This window comes from Musa acuminata, unplaced genomic scaffold (genome assembly GCF_036884655.1).
Source record: "Musa acuminata AAA Group cultivar baxijiao unplaced genomic scaffold, Cavendish_Baxijiao_AAA HiC_scaffold_1112, whole genome shotgun sequence".
NCBI classification, from domain to species: Eukaryota; Viridiplantae; Streptophyta; class Magnoliopsida; order Zingiberales; family Musaceae; genus Musa; species Musa acuminata.
In genome coordinates, this window is record NW_027021325.1 from 60,713 (window position 1) to 74,769 (window position 14,057).

At 34.6% G+C, this 14,057-nt stretch overlaps 1 protein-coding gene across 2 annotated transcripts; it reads left to right on the forward strand.

Annotated features, from left to right (window-relative positions):
* Positions 1–6: 6 nt before the first annotated feature.
* Positions 7–14,057, forward strand: LOC135666611 (DNA-directed RNA polymerase IV subunit 1-like). 2 transcript variants are annotated; one of them, XM_065178205.1, is made up of 11 exons: positions 7–1,755; positions 2,919–3,088; positions 3,188–3,254; positions 3,350–3,468; positions 5,016–5,158; positions 6,946–7,184; positions 7,272–7,445; positions 7,541–7,678; positions 9,458–9,852; positions 12,343–12,454; positions 13,262–14,057. In XM_065178205.1, the coding sequence occupies exons 1-11, from the start codon at positions 82–84 to the stop codon at positions 13,424–13,426; spliced, it is 3,396 nt and encodes a 1,131-aa protein (XP_065034277.1). In that variant the 5' UTR covers positions 7–81; the 3' UTR covers positions 13,427–14,057. The 2 variants fall into 2 exon arrangements, with proteins under 2 accessions (XP_065034277.1, XP_065034278.1); XM_065178206.1 differs by lacking the exon at positions 13,262–14,057 and having other exon boundaries at positions 12,271–12,385.

Below are 14,057 nucleotides of genomic sequence, written 5' to 3' on the forward strand. Positions count from 1 at the left end.
GAAATTGGTATTCCGTTTGATATATCTGAAAGTTTGATTGTTGCTGAACAAGTTAATTCATACAATTTAGAAAAGTTGAACATGAGTTGCAATCTTCATCTGCTCAGAAAGGAAGGACTTAATACTAGAAGCAAAGGGCAATTAACTTCACTTCATAAAACCAATCAACTTCAAGTTGGTGATATAGTGTCTAGACCTTTGGAGAATGGGGACATTATATTAGTTAACAGGCCTCCATCTGTGCATCAACATTCTCTTATTGCTTTGTCTGTGATGATCCTTCCTATTCAGTCAGTCATTTCAATTAACCCATTATGCTGTGCTCCACTATTAGGTGATTTTGATGGAGACTGTTTACATGGGTATGTGCCACAATCCATTGGCTGTAGAGTAGAGCTTCAAGAGCTGCTTAGTTTAGACCACCAGTTATTTAATGCACAGGATGGTAGAAGCTTAGTTTCACTGACACATGATAGCTTAACTGCCGCATATTTGCTAACAGCAAATCGGGAATTTTTGAACAAAGTTGATATGCAACAATTAGCTATGCTGTGTCCTTTTCCAATGCCGCCACCTGCAGTTGTTAAGACTCCTAAGTTTCAGATTCCTTTATGGACTGGAGAACAACTATTTAGCATGCTTGTTCCTCCAACCATGGATTTTGGTGTAAATTCAAGAAATATGATAAGTAAGGGTGAAGTTATGGCCTCTCTTGGAGGATCTTTTTGGCTACAGAATACTACTACTGGTTTGTTTACTACCATGTTCAAACATTATGGCAGGAAGGCTCTTGATTATCTCTGTTGTTCTCAGGAACTTCTTTGTGAATATTTAACATTGAGAGGTTTAAGTGTTTCCTTAGGTGATGTTTACCTCTCATCAGATTCATATTCCCGACGGAAAATGATGGATGAAATATATTTTGGATTGGAAGAAGCTGAGGATGCCTGCCAGGTTATGCAGCTGATGTTGGAACCTGAGATGGAGATCTTGAGGAATCAGAATAAAGATGAAGATACATTAGATTGTATTAGTCAATACAAGATTGCTTCAGAAAGAACATGTGTAAGCCAGGTTTCTATTGCTGCTTTTAAGAATGTTTACCATGATCTTTTAAGTCAAATATATCAGTTTATTAACAAGGATAATTCAATGTTGGAAATGATTGATGCGGGTAGCAAAGGTAGCTTGGTAAAACTAATTCAACAGGGTGCATGTCTGGGTCTTCAACTGTTTGCACATCCACTACCTTTTACGGTGCCTAGCAAACTTAATTGCTGTATGTGGAACAATCTGAAGGCATTGGATGGTGGAATATCTGATGCCGCAAAAAGTTCGTGTGGGCAAAGCTCCTATGCTGTTATTGGTGCTTCTTTTCTTGATGGTTTAAATCCATTGGAATGTTTTGTCCATGCAATATGTGGCCGTGCTAATCTCTTCACTGAAAATGCTGAACTTCCTGGAACTTTGACAAGAAAGCTTATGTTTTACATGCGTGATCTATATCTTGCTTATGATGGAACGGTTAGAAGTGCTTATGGTCAACAAATTGTGGAGTTTTCTTATAGCATATTGGAGGATTCAACTGAAGGTGGGGAATCATGTGTTGCATATGATGGAAAGGATGCTGAATATACTGGATTAGGTGGTGAACCTGTTGGTTCTTGGGCTGCTTGTTCGATTTCAGAAGCAGCATATGGATCTCTCGAGTTTCCAATGAATAGTTTGGAATATTCTCCGCTTATGAAATTAAAGGTTATATTTTCAACTGATTTATTACATCTAGTTACTTGAACAAATTGATGCTGAGTTTTTTCCTTTTCTGAGTAATGTTTTAGCTAAATGATATGCTTTCCACATTGATATATTTCTGACATTTCCAGCTAATAACAGCATATTTGCTTATCACTGAGTTGTCTAGATGTCCTTATTTTTTATCATAGTAGTTTTTTAATGCTCTTTTGTTATATTTTATTTCATGCTTTGCATGGCAGTGCATACCTGTGTAGGTTTTTAGTTACCTTTTGCCGTATTTTGTTTGTTATAGTTGTATTCCTAGTGTTTACTTGGTGAGGTACTAGTTGTGTGATACACCCATAAGAAAAATGTTGTAAAGTTATTTCATGCCAGTTAGGTCTGTACCACTAGTAGAGTGTGGTAATTGCTAACCATGTTATCCTTCAGTCTCCAATGAATACAATGTATGCTTTTGACCAATAAGCGGATACTTCTTTGGGCGGAATATATCTGATGTGACTTCCGTGGAGATAAATGATTGATAATTCAATATGCAAACACTACTTAGGTGCTTTTTGGAACAAAAAATGTTGGAAATGCCTTAAAACTACAATATAATGATCTTTATCTTGTTCAAGGATATGATAGTTAAATGTTTTGTCAGGGAAGGATGAGGACATTGTATTTTAAATATCTCAAAGATGTCTATGGGATGGGTCATTTTCTCTAAAGAGTTGCCCAATGTTCAGATAAGCATGCCATTAGCATTATAATTTTGAAAATTTTAAATTTCTTTAGGTCACAGGAAGATGTACTAATTGTGATTTGTGTCCACATTTTTTAGCTTTAGTAGCTAAAGTTTGGTTTCAAGTGCTCTTGTATACCTATTGAACTGGTGGACTGATGTACTGATCTTATTGACACATCAAGAATTTTTTAGTTTTCTTAGTGGATTAATTCATATGTAGTTTGCTGATTGGCACACGCCAATCAGATAATATTTTGGTACATGTATCGGTAACACTATCTAAAGCCTTGACCTGAATTATTGTGCATTCACGTCTTGCAAAACAATACTTTCTACTTCTCATACTTATGTTTAACTTTTGAGTTCTTGTCATTTTCTATTTCTGGTTGCCTCTTTGTTTGCGTTGTGAATGAGTTTGTTTTCCTTGACACAGATGGTGTTGGACTGTTGTAAGTCTAATGCATCTACAAATCACACTGCCTTACTTTTTCTTTCAAAGCGACTGCATGGTTGGAGATACGGTTGTGAGTATGGAGCCTTGGAAGTGAAGAATCATCTGGAGAGAGTTTGCTTTTTCAATTTGATCATCACTGTCATGATTCTGTCTGTGTTTGGTTTTCACCAACTTTTTCATCAAATGATTTGGTTTTCTTCTATTACTTTTCATGAATAACATATGTTTTTCTGATGTTGCAATGTTAGTTATGATGGCCATGATGTTCAAGGGACAAATTTTAGTCCATGGATCATGCATTTTCATGTGGGCAAGGTATTGGACTTTTTGGAACTTTTGTGGATGTGTACTTGATCTAGATAGTTTTGGTTTACAAGAGATATAATTATTTTGTATTTTTGCGTTTACAGGATAAGATGTTGAGGAGAAGATTAAATGTGCAACTTGTCAAAAATGAACTCATAAAACATTACAATTGTATGAGGGAAAGGATGAATCCAATGCTTCCTAGATTATGTTTTGTAAGCAAGTCAGTCACTGCTTTCTTTGCAGCACTGTCCTCCATTTTCTTGTAAATAAATTTCAAGATTCATTTGTGTAATCTGCTGCTTGTACTGACCTCTTCCTTGCTGACATTTGCACATATTTTTGATCCCATATGCTTGTAAATTGAGCTTACTTGTTTCATGTTTTTTTCATAACTGAATTGGGCAATTTAAGTGAAGACATGTTGAGATGCAAGTAATGCTTGAATAACGTACTGTTATATATCACAAAACATTTTAATAGTACACTAATCACAAAGCCATGATGCTCTAAACTATTTGAGGTCAAGCGACATGGATTTTTTAATTGTTACCTCTATATAAGGTAATATCCTTAGTTAATCTAAGATCATTTGAATCTTTGATGTTTCTAGAAAAGTATCTTGTATCTCTAGCTCAGTGCACTATCAATACTTATTGATTCACATGATCTAATTATAAGATCTATCGGTTTCTCTTAAATGCGTCTATATTATCTTGGGTGAAACCATTTAATCTAATTGTTCAGGAAGGAAAATATTTTATTTTCTATTCTTGCTTCTAATGACATGCATTATTTATCAGAGCCTGGTGAAACCATGATTTTCTTGCACCTAAATCATTCCAAATCACAAGTGAACTTTAAGCATTTTGGTAGATAACTTAGTATTTGGAATTCATTTAACTAAAATTGACTGGAGGGAAAGCTCTGGTGAACATGGTATGGTTGTTCATCTGTGACTTGGCATCATGACTTTCATTCACTAGTATACTTTTTTTCAGACTGTTATTCCCAAACTACCTCATTTCTAGGAGTCTGATGCACTAAGACATGAAACTCAATTGATCTGATGTAGCCTGGCAATGTGTACATCATAATCTTGAACTTTTTTTTGCAATACTAATATTGCAGTTTAATTTGTATATTAAGTCAATGAAAGTTATAAGGCATGTGTAAATATGGTGTTTGAATTTGTCGATATCAATTTGTTGTTTGACAATACAAGTACAATTTGTTCTCTTGTACAAACATGAACTATGCACATAATATGATGTCATTAAGTTTGTGGAATCTATTTTTCGGTATTTGGGATCGACTATATGAATCTTATTGCCATTTTCTATAAAAAGCAATATCCTTAATTAATTTAAATCTTAAACAATTCTCCATTTTATTTCTTATTGAAGCCACACCTAATTCTACTTTTACCATATCATTCTCATCTCATTGACATAAGTTAAATATATATGTTGTAGAATATATTTTTCGATACATACGAATATTTCATTACTCTTACCTTGTACTCAAGCCAAGATTACAGAATTTGCTTATTGTTCAATGTCCTCTATAGATTCTTTTTTTATTTCCATTAGTTGCAGAGTACTTGAATTGACTATTATGATCATTCTTAAATGTTATCTCACACGTTGTGCTAGGTATTGCCTTCTTTTTATGCAGGCTGATCATTCTGACATTATGCCCTCTAGTTACCTTACAAGCACTGACCTGTTATGTTTTCCTTGTGTTTTTTGAAAAATGCCTACATGACAGGAATTGTTCATCAGCTTATAAGTGGAAGGAACATGATGACTCTTTCTGTATGTCAGTTGCAGCTGAAACTTCAGAATCACTAATACAGTTGGATACAATAAGAGATATGGTGATACCACTTCTACTTGAAACACCTATTAAAGGTTATGATTTTGTCCATTAAGCTGCTGTAGCTTAGCACTTTGTTCATTTGCTGTTATAATTTCAATTATTTATCTGTCTTTACTGAAATTGTAACTGCTTTCTCATTTACCATCTAAGCTCTTTAACTGTTCAAGTACTTCAGAATGGAGTAGATATATTTAAGGAGAAAATTTTCATTAGTAACAACAGATTCAGTTGTTATCAGTAACAAGTCTGTGCCAACCCATATATGTAATGCTTCCACTGTTGCAAGTTGACCTGTGCATGCTTTTCTGAAGTTTGCTACCCAACCAGGTGGTATGTATCAGTCCAATCAGAAACCAGAACATAAGGTCTGCCTAGTTTCGTGCGGTACATGGCAAACATCCTTATAAGTTATAACTTATAAGAATATCCTTTTCGATCTAAACTAGTCAAAAGCTTGTCCATTTCTTGATTCTTTGATCTTGGATCTTTGAATATGTTAAGAAGACGAAGAGGAAGAGGAGGTTGCAGTTTTATTGGCTTTGAGCTATACTGGGGCGTTGAGATAACTAATGATGCATGAATTTTTTTGGTTTCCTCATTTATATTTATTTACTTTGGTCGCACCCTGTGTTGGTTCCCATCTTTATGTCAGTTATGTTATCATTACCATACTGGTCCAACCAAGGACCGATATGGGGTGGTGCCACTGGTGCAGGCATTATATACCAGTTGGGCTTACCGGACCAGGGACTGTCTAATTTCAGGTGGTGTACATGCGGTACAAGGGTTATTGTCCGGTAAGTATTTGGACTGGGCTTATTACTTGGCTCTTTTTTCTAAAATTTGAACTCCAATAAAAAACACTTCTATCTCCTGTCTCTCAGGCAATTCCCCTTGCACTGTTTGTTGTTGTTCGCCAGTCCATACTTCTCTCCTCCTTCCTCTGCTGCCGCCACCTTGCGCTGCCACTCCTTGTCTTCCTTTCCTCTATTTTGCTTCTCCACATATGCTTTTCTTTTGTATTTTTCTTCTCCTTCTCATCCTCCTCTCTCCCCTTTTTCTTGTTTCCTAACCCAGATATAAAAGTAATTTTTTTATGTCATCTAGGTTACTAATTTTTAATCTTGCCGCTTCCTATTTTCATTAATCATGGATTCAAGTGCCAGATTTGGATCAATATCCAAATATAAAATATAACAAGATACTGTGCACAGAAATAGTTTATTTGTCAAAAGTGTGCAGACACTAACCTTATCACTTATTATATCTGAGCAGATGGCAGGCCTTCTATGTTTGAGAAGAGAGCTAGGTAACGAACAAATATCATCATATTGTTTCTTCTGAGGTCACACCTTCACTTTGTCATTTGAAGTCTAGTCCCTATATGCATGAACATAGAAATGATGTTTCAAACCCAAGTTTTCTCTTCCAGTGCGCAAAAAATTAGCTATGGAGGGAATCCTGCCTTATTATCTAAATGAGATGTTGGAAGGTGTGATCCACATAGCCAACATTATGAAGTTAAGAATTACATGCTATTCATGGTGTTGTTGACATGTCGCCCTTATTTGAAGCAACGAAACTATATGTTTCTGTTAATGTTTTTGAGTTCAATTCATAATTCTATTTCTGCATGGTAATAGCAATTGAAAAAAGATAATTTATATCGAGAAATTAATAGATCATGCTTTTGTGATGTTTGTAAATAATCATGTTCGTCCTGCTTTACTTAAGTGATGCCATCTTTGATTTACTCAAAGTTTTCCTATTTTTTCCTACTTACGGGACATGCCAAATTAATACATATCTTGTGTCACAGGTTTTTGGGCTTCTGAGAAGGTGGAAATACTGTGTGAAAGCCTTCCAGGTTCTGGTTCTGAACTTTTTCTAAGAGTTACAATGTCTAAAAAATGTTTACCTGGAAGTTTTTGGAGTAACCTTCAAGATGCCTGTATACCAATAATGGACCTGATTGACTGGCAACGCAGTCATCCTGACAATGTTTATAATATTTCTGGCACATATGGAATAGATGCTGCATGGAAGTACTTTGTAAAAGTGAGTCTCTTGTTTTTCTTTCTGAATAATTTGTTAAACTGAGTGATCACTTTTAATAGGCTATCATGTATTCTATTCAACTTGCAGTCCTTGAAGTCAGTAACAGCTGATATAGGGAGGGACATACATAAAAGACACTTATTTATGGCTGCAGATTGCCTTTCAGTGACTGGGGAGTTTCATGGATTAAGCACAAAAGGTCTAAGACAGCAAAGAAACGATATGTCAATCTCATCTCCATTCGCTCAAGCATGCCTATCTGTGAGTACTTTTTTTTTTTCATGTGGCTTTTTACTCATTTATTTCTCGTCCTATATTATCCCAGTATTGTTTGTCTCTTGTTGGAGCATTGGCAGAATCCTGTAAATTGCTTTGTAAATGCTGCTAAGCAAGGCTCAATGGATCATCTATCTGGTACACTTGATGCAGTGGCTTGGGGTAAGGAGGCTCCAAGTGGAACTGGTGGACCTTTTGAAATTGTTTACTCAGGAAAGGTGCGACTCTTATTAATTGCTACCGATAATTTTGGCATATAGCCTATCTCATATCTTTGATAACTCTTTCTGGTAGCATGGTTTTTGAAAAGTAAACCATATCCATATTGTGGTCCTAACGTAAAGGTGTGCTCTGGCCTGATGCTGTTATTTTTTTCCTTCTCTAGTTTTATTTAACAGAAAATGGAATTTTATCATATTTGTTTTGTATATTTTGGTTTTTCAGATATCATTTTCTTTAATGTTTCACTACCTTTGCGTTCTTTCAGTCTTGTCGCCCATTTCTCTTTTGTGGTCCACAATTAGTGGCCATGGCTTCATGGTGTCATTTATCTACTGAAGTTCTGTTCGCTGTCATATCCAATGATGTCTCCCATGACCTTATTGGATCTAACCCCCCTCTTTAAGGAGTTCTTGATGCAAGATAATTATTAAAAGATGTGAAAGTAAACGTGTGGAAATGTCACCTTGTGAATGTGCCATTTATTGGTAAATCACATAATAGCTATATTTATATCTGAGTTATTGGATCTTTAGTGAAATGCAAATAACAATGATATTTTGGTGAGTGACTCATTGTTGGAAACAAATCGTTTTTACACATTTTAGGTTGATTAATTGCATTTTATTGTCGATATTTCATTTTCGTCAACAACTTTGTTTACTGGTGAGAAGATCCCATAGGACTTAGGAGTACTATATGACTTTTGCAATGAGTGATTATGTAAGCTTGTCGGTTCATAAAATTTGGTGAAGCACTAAATTTCTGACATGTGCCTCACCAAAATTATTGTCTGTAATGTCTATCAAACAAGATGTAATGAAGTGAAAATATTGAGTCACTGATAGAGAGTATCGTTTATGTACCTAGTGGATTATTAGGTCATCATGAGAATGCTCACTTGACTGAACTCTACAATTGCATGGTGGACCTACAAAGAGGTACCACCGCCAACTATCAAAAATGTGTTTCAGTCAACTTCCTATATTGGTGCATGTCAGTTCTAAAATCAAATTCGTAACAATGTTTTACTCCAATCTATGATAAAACTGTTATTGAAGTCAGAAGATTATTGACCACTGCCACAGACACTCATATTCAAATGATTTCATATTTGTTAATATATCTGATCCATATACTTTGAATCTTCTACCTTTTGTTTCATGAAGTTTTCATTTCAATTATATTGTTCTAGACTTCTCAAGTATCTTTAATTAGTGAGTAGAAAGTTTTGTTGCTAGGTAAAGCAATTCATGGCCCAAAACTCAAGTCGTTGCATGCGAATCACACATGATGTGGAAAATCAAACTGTTTTTGATATAATTATTTAGTTAATCATATCCCATCAGATAGTCCTGGTTTTTTTAATCATCCATATTGGTGGGAGAAATCTATGAACATAAAATTTGCACTCTATGGATAGTTTCCTATTCAAAGAGATCTTTGTATGCATTAAGATACCAATTGTAGGATGATGATAAACGTTAAAACAACAGAAATGTACTCAAGCTGCAATTTTTCATGGTTAGATCTATAAGTATGATCTATGCAGTTGTTACTTTGCCTTTTGTCTAAAGTCAAATTAAATGCCTTAATTGGGTGTTTAGGGCCTCCAGTGTAACCATGTTTATCTCAAAATGGTTTACATCTGCATGGTTTTTTAATTGGCTTGAAATATATAGAAAGCCATTTTTGAATTGATTGGTTGATTCTTCTTGTTTTTGCTTCGAGTTTTCTAGGCAGCAGTTTTTATTGATCAATCTTTATAAAATTTTCAGGTTCATAACCTAACTAGAGGTGAGGGTATATATAAAAATTTGCACAGCATTAAAGCTGAGTTACAGCAGGGTGATGGTGAAGTTTGCATGGCTGCTAATCAAACTGTCCCTGCCAAGTGGAAGCAGCAACCAAAGTATTCCACCAATTTTGATGGTGCTAAAGAGACAATTGACCCACAGACTTCTGATGAAGATAACCTAAAGGAAAGAATCGTTTCTAAATTTCGTACCAACAACTGTAAAGGTTACAACAAGCAACAACAAATTTCAGCCAATGATTTTCTTGCTAAAAGCCACTTAACTTTTGGATTAAGATCAAAATTCTCTTCAGAAAGTGTTAGCTCATGGACTGATGTCGTAGATATGTGCTCTTCATTACGAACAATTCTATACAAGTAAGTTGGCTTTTTTGTTGCAAAGTTCCTGTTATTTTATATCAGTCAATTTTGTGGGATGAATAAAACTGAACTGCAGAGTTCTTTTTATATCAAATTGGTTCACCTGCCATGATGGTTTTTTCCTTTGTTTTACATTGTAACAATAGAGAATCTTACATGATTTTAATGAGTTATGTCTTTCTGAATTTGATAGATAATTGCTAAGAGTTCATGATTTTATACAAGTATACATTTGAAAGAAATAAAAGTGTGTTAAAATTTTGTTAGTTTTCCTGTTGTATTCCTTACACTTATGGTCCTTGTTCCCCTTAAGAACTGCTTATTCTATGCCTGCCTCTCAGTTAGCTATGTTAGTTTCCCATTTGTCTTTACTAAGAACTGTTGTTTAACCTGTCTTCATTGAGCCTGTTCATGATTACTGCAGAGTGTTCATTGTTCTTCATAAATAAATGTCATTTTTTTCATCTTCCTTACATTTTTCTCATTGAAATTGAATCAGTGACAATGCAATCACTTAGTGCATTGCTAATATTGATTTTTCTAAATCCTTCTTACATCGGCACCTTCTAGTGCCATCAGTTGCCCATTGGCTATTAGGTGTTTACTTGAGCATCTTGCATCCAGCTTGACTGCATATTAAGAAAAGATATCCTTGACGCCTGACATATGATCACATGAACTGCATTTAAGATATGTGCATTCCTTAATAGCGTTCAATTAATGCATCTGGATGAATGCTGATGTTTTATCATTCCAGTGTTCTCATTCTTCTTATGTAGAGGCACTATAACATGTGTCAAGCATATATATGCCTGTGTCACACATCCATTAATTGCGTGTATTTTCTGTTTAATGAGTCTCAATTATGAACAAAAGGGAGTACAATCATCTATCCATATTTAGTTTTCTTGTCTGAGTTGGGCCAGACTTGGTTGGACAAACAAGGTTCCATCATGTATTCATATTCATAAATATTGCTCTACTTTGCTTTTCAAATATGGATATGAACATATCTTGATATGGCCCGAGTTGAATAATCATATATGAAAATATGCTTACAAGTACTACAACTGAAAAGAAAAAGAATAAAAGTGTGAACAACTATTAGATATATTCGACATTTTTTTTTAACCACTTGTCCCCAAGATATGCTTGGGTGCTAGTTGTAGAAGGTTGGTTGGGATAGATAATTAAAACTGTAGAAGTTAGATCTTACATTGTGAGGGTTAATTGAGATTATTGTGATTTCATTATGGGTCAATGGGGAATTATCTGGATTACTAAAATGAATAAAGGCCTATAGTAAGAGATATGTTTGAGATGAGCCTATGAAACTTTTACTTGGGAATGTGGTTTTTCTGCGTCAACATGTCTCATTATGAGATTGATGCCTTTGAAAGGGACTGTTTCTTATGTTAAACTAATTTTGTTTTGATTATCTGTTAATATCATCCATCGATGGCAAAATGATGATGACAAATATTGGGGTTCTATTTAAGGAGAATACGCTAACCGATGGTGAATAAGATATCAGAAATCTCAATGGTTTATAATTTTTATTGCATAAAGAAAATACCTAATTTCGTAACCATGCCTCTGGTGATTGTGACCACTCTTGTATATAGCTTTGCTAGGATGTGTAGTGGGTAAAAAGCTATTATTTTCTGATATGTAGTAATACAGTTTGAAGTGCTTTCAGCTGTGTGTTTTACCTTGCATAGAAGAAGATTGACTGCTGACGTGAAAATAGAACTTCTGTGGATTGTTAAAGTCACCACTTCTGATAATTATGTAGGATGAAAAGATTTCTTTTGGAGGATTAAGCCTCCATCCATGTCTAGTTTCCAAATATGAACTGTTATAACCGTTATAACAAATATTTTGATGTATTTTGGATGGTATGTAAAAAGTAACTGGCATTATATCCCCTTCGTTGTCCATTGTAAAGTGTGTTAATGACTCCAATCATATACACTAATATAATGTTTTTCGATCTATAGTTCAACATGAGCACCAACTCGTGATTATTGTTACACGGATGGTCACTTGGCCAGTTATGGCTACCATCTTCTGTTAGTTTCTATTAGGGGCCTTCATAATAGCCATTTGTAATAATTAACTTTAATGATTAGGTTATGTTCGGTGCACAGGGGAATGATAATTAACTTTAATGATTTGTAATAATACACCGATGGTCACTTTAATGATGCGACTTCAAATCATTGCTCATCATTTTAACTTCTAGTTAGAAGATGAAAATAGAAACATAACATTCCCTGCTGAAAGTTTTCTAAATAGAATGGGCTAGTTCATTATTTTCCCCTCGTATTAATTGTTCCCTTGTAACAGTATTTTCTTCCTCCTCTGTTTTAGTCCTGACTCCTGATGATTCTATCTTTCAAATAATTGTTCCAGTTTGCTAGCCTGATTTTAGTATATTTGGGAGATGAAAGGTTTCTTTATCATAAAAGGTATTCATCTTTGAAGGTACCCAATTGATGGATTTCTTGATGAGAAAGATAATTCATCTTTAATCGAGGCTTTGAACTATCATCCCAAAAGAGCTGCAAAAATAGGAAATGGAATCCAAAAAATCAAGGTATTTATTTTTTAGAGCTTAATTGCATTATCCGTTATTTGTTTGACTGACATCTAAAGGTTACTTTCTAGTGGCTATAATTTATAAAGGATTACTTTCAGAATTAATGACAATGACAAATTCATTGTGTTCATTGTGTTTTTTGGTGTAATTACCATATTGGTTTTAAAACAATTGCTTGGACTAAATTTAGAATTTTCTTTTATAGTTTTTTTACTTTCAAAAATATATATGCTGAATGAATGAATTTATTTAGTAAATTTCAGCTTACCTGGCCTACATTTGATGTCCTAGACAAGAGGTTCTTATGGGAGATTAGAGGATGGATCCCTTTATGTAAGCTATACATTTTTCCATCTTTAGGATGAACAGTTCCTTTTGGTGGGCTTTTGGGATTAAATGCCATGTGTCTACTCAATGAAAAATTAAAACTAATGGTAGTTGATATTATTATTTTACTACATTAATAGATAATCTTTTGATAGTTTATGAAGTGACTGGAAATCTTTCTATTAATGATTTGGTAGTAAAATTAAAGGATTTGGTGCATTGAACTTCATAAAAGGAGTTTGATAATATGTGTTTTGTGTTAAAAAAAATTGAATGAAGAGCTTTATGGGTGATTAATTGCATATTGATTGAAGAGCTTTATGGGAGGTCGACTAATCTAATTTCAGTTCAATGTCTTCTACTGTATCTTGCTATTGTTTTATAATTAATCATCATTCCAGTTCCTTTGGCTTGTCTGTGCTAACCATTTCTCTTCTTTCCTTGCTAGTTCTGAGATAATATCTTAACCTCTTGCAGGTTGGGTGTAGCCCATTGCATCCTGGCTCCCGATGTTTTGTTCTGTTGAGGTCGGATGGTTCACTAGAAGATTTCTCATACCGCAAGTGTGTGGTCGGAGCAGCCAAACTTATATCACCCGAGTTTGGCTCTATTGTCCACAAGAAAATCTTTCATAGCCGATAACTCGAAGAGGATGATAGTGAACTGTCACCTTTGATTAGTTTTGTTAAATGAGAATTAGGCTGTACATACTCAGAAGGTCCTGTTCGAACAGTGAGCAGCAAGCTCTTTTGGTGGATGGCTAACATTGGCAAGCTGTTCCATCAGTTGTTCTCTTAGAAGCTTTTGCCCCTTACACGACACATGATCTTCATAGTTTTTTTTTCTTTTACTATTGGTTGGAGCTCATGCAGAAAACCAGAAGCTTTTTAAGCAGCTTGAGGAGTTTATCGGTGCATTTGAAAGATCACAAACCAATGTTCTTGCTTGTATCCATCCATTCTTATATTATCCATTTCTAATTATCGTGCGGAAAACCAGAAGGTTTTTAAGCTGCTTGAGAAGTTCATACGATGCATTTGAAGATCATGAACCAGTATTCTTGCTTGTATCCATCCATTCTTGTATTATCCATTTCTAATTATAGTGCAAGTGATGATAGCTAATTGTACATGCACCAATTTTGTTATCTAATTGATGTCAGGTGGTAGGATGGATGTAATTATTTTTTGCTAATTCATGTAGATGGATCAATCCTCAAGAAAACAATTTATTTTGGGTAATAAAGCGAAGCTGCACCTTCCTGTTTTCTCAA

Coding starts and splice junctions, on each gene's coding strand:
- LOC135666611 (XM_065178205.1), top strand. CDS start 82: ATGAGTTGCAATCTTCATCTGCTCAGAAAGGAAGGACTTAATACTAGA. Junction 1,756..2,918: donor CTCCGCTTATGAAATTAAAG/GTTATATTTTCA, acceptor TCCTTGACACAG/ATGGTGTTGGACTGTTGTAA. Junction 3,089..3,187: donor ATCATCACTGTCATGATTCT/GTCTGTGTTTGG, acceptor TTGCAATGTTAG/TTATGATGGCCATGATGTTC.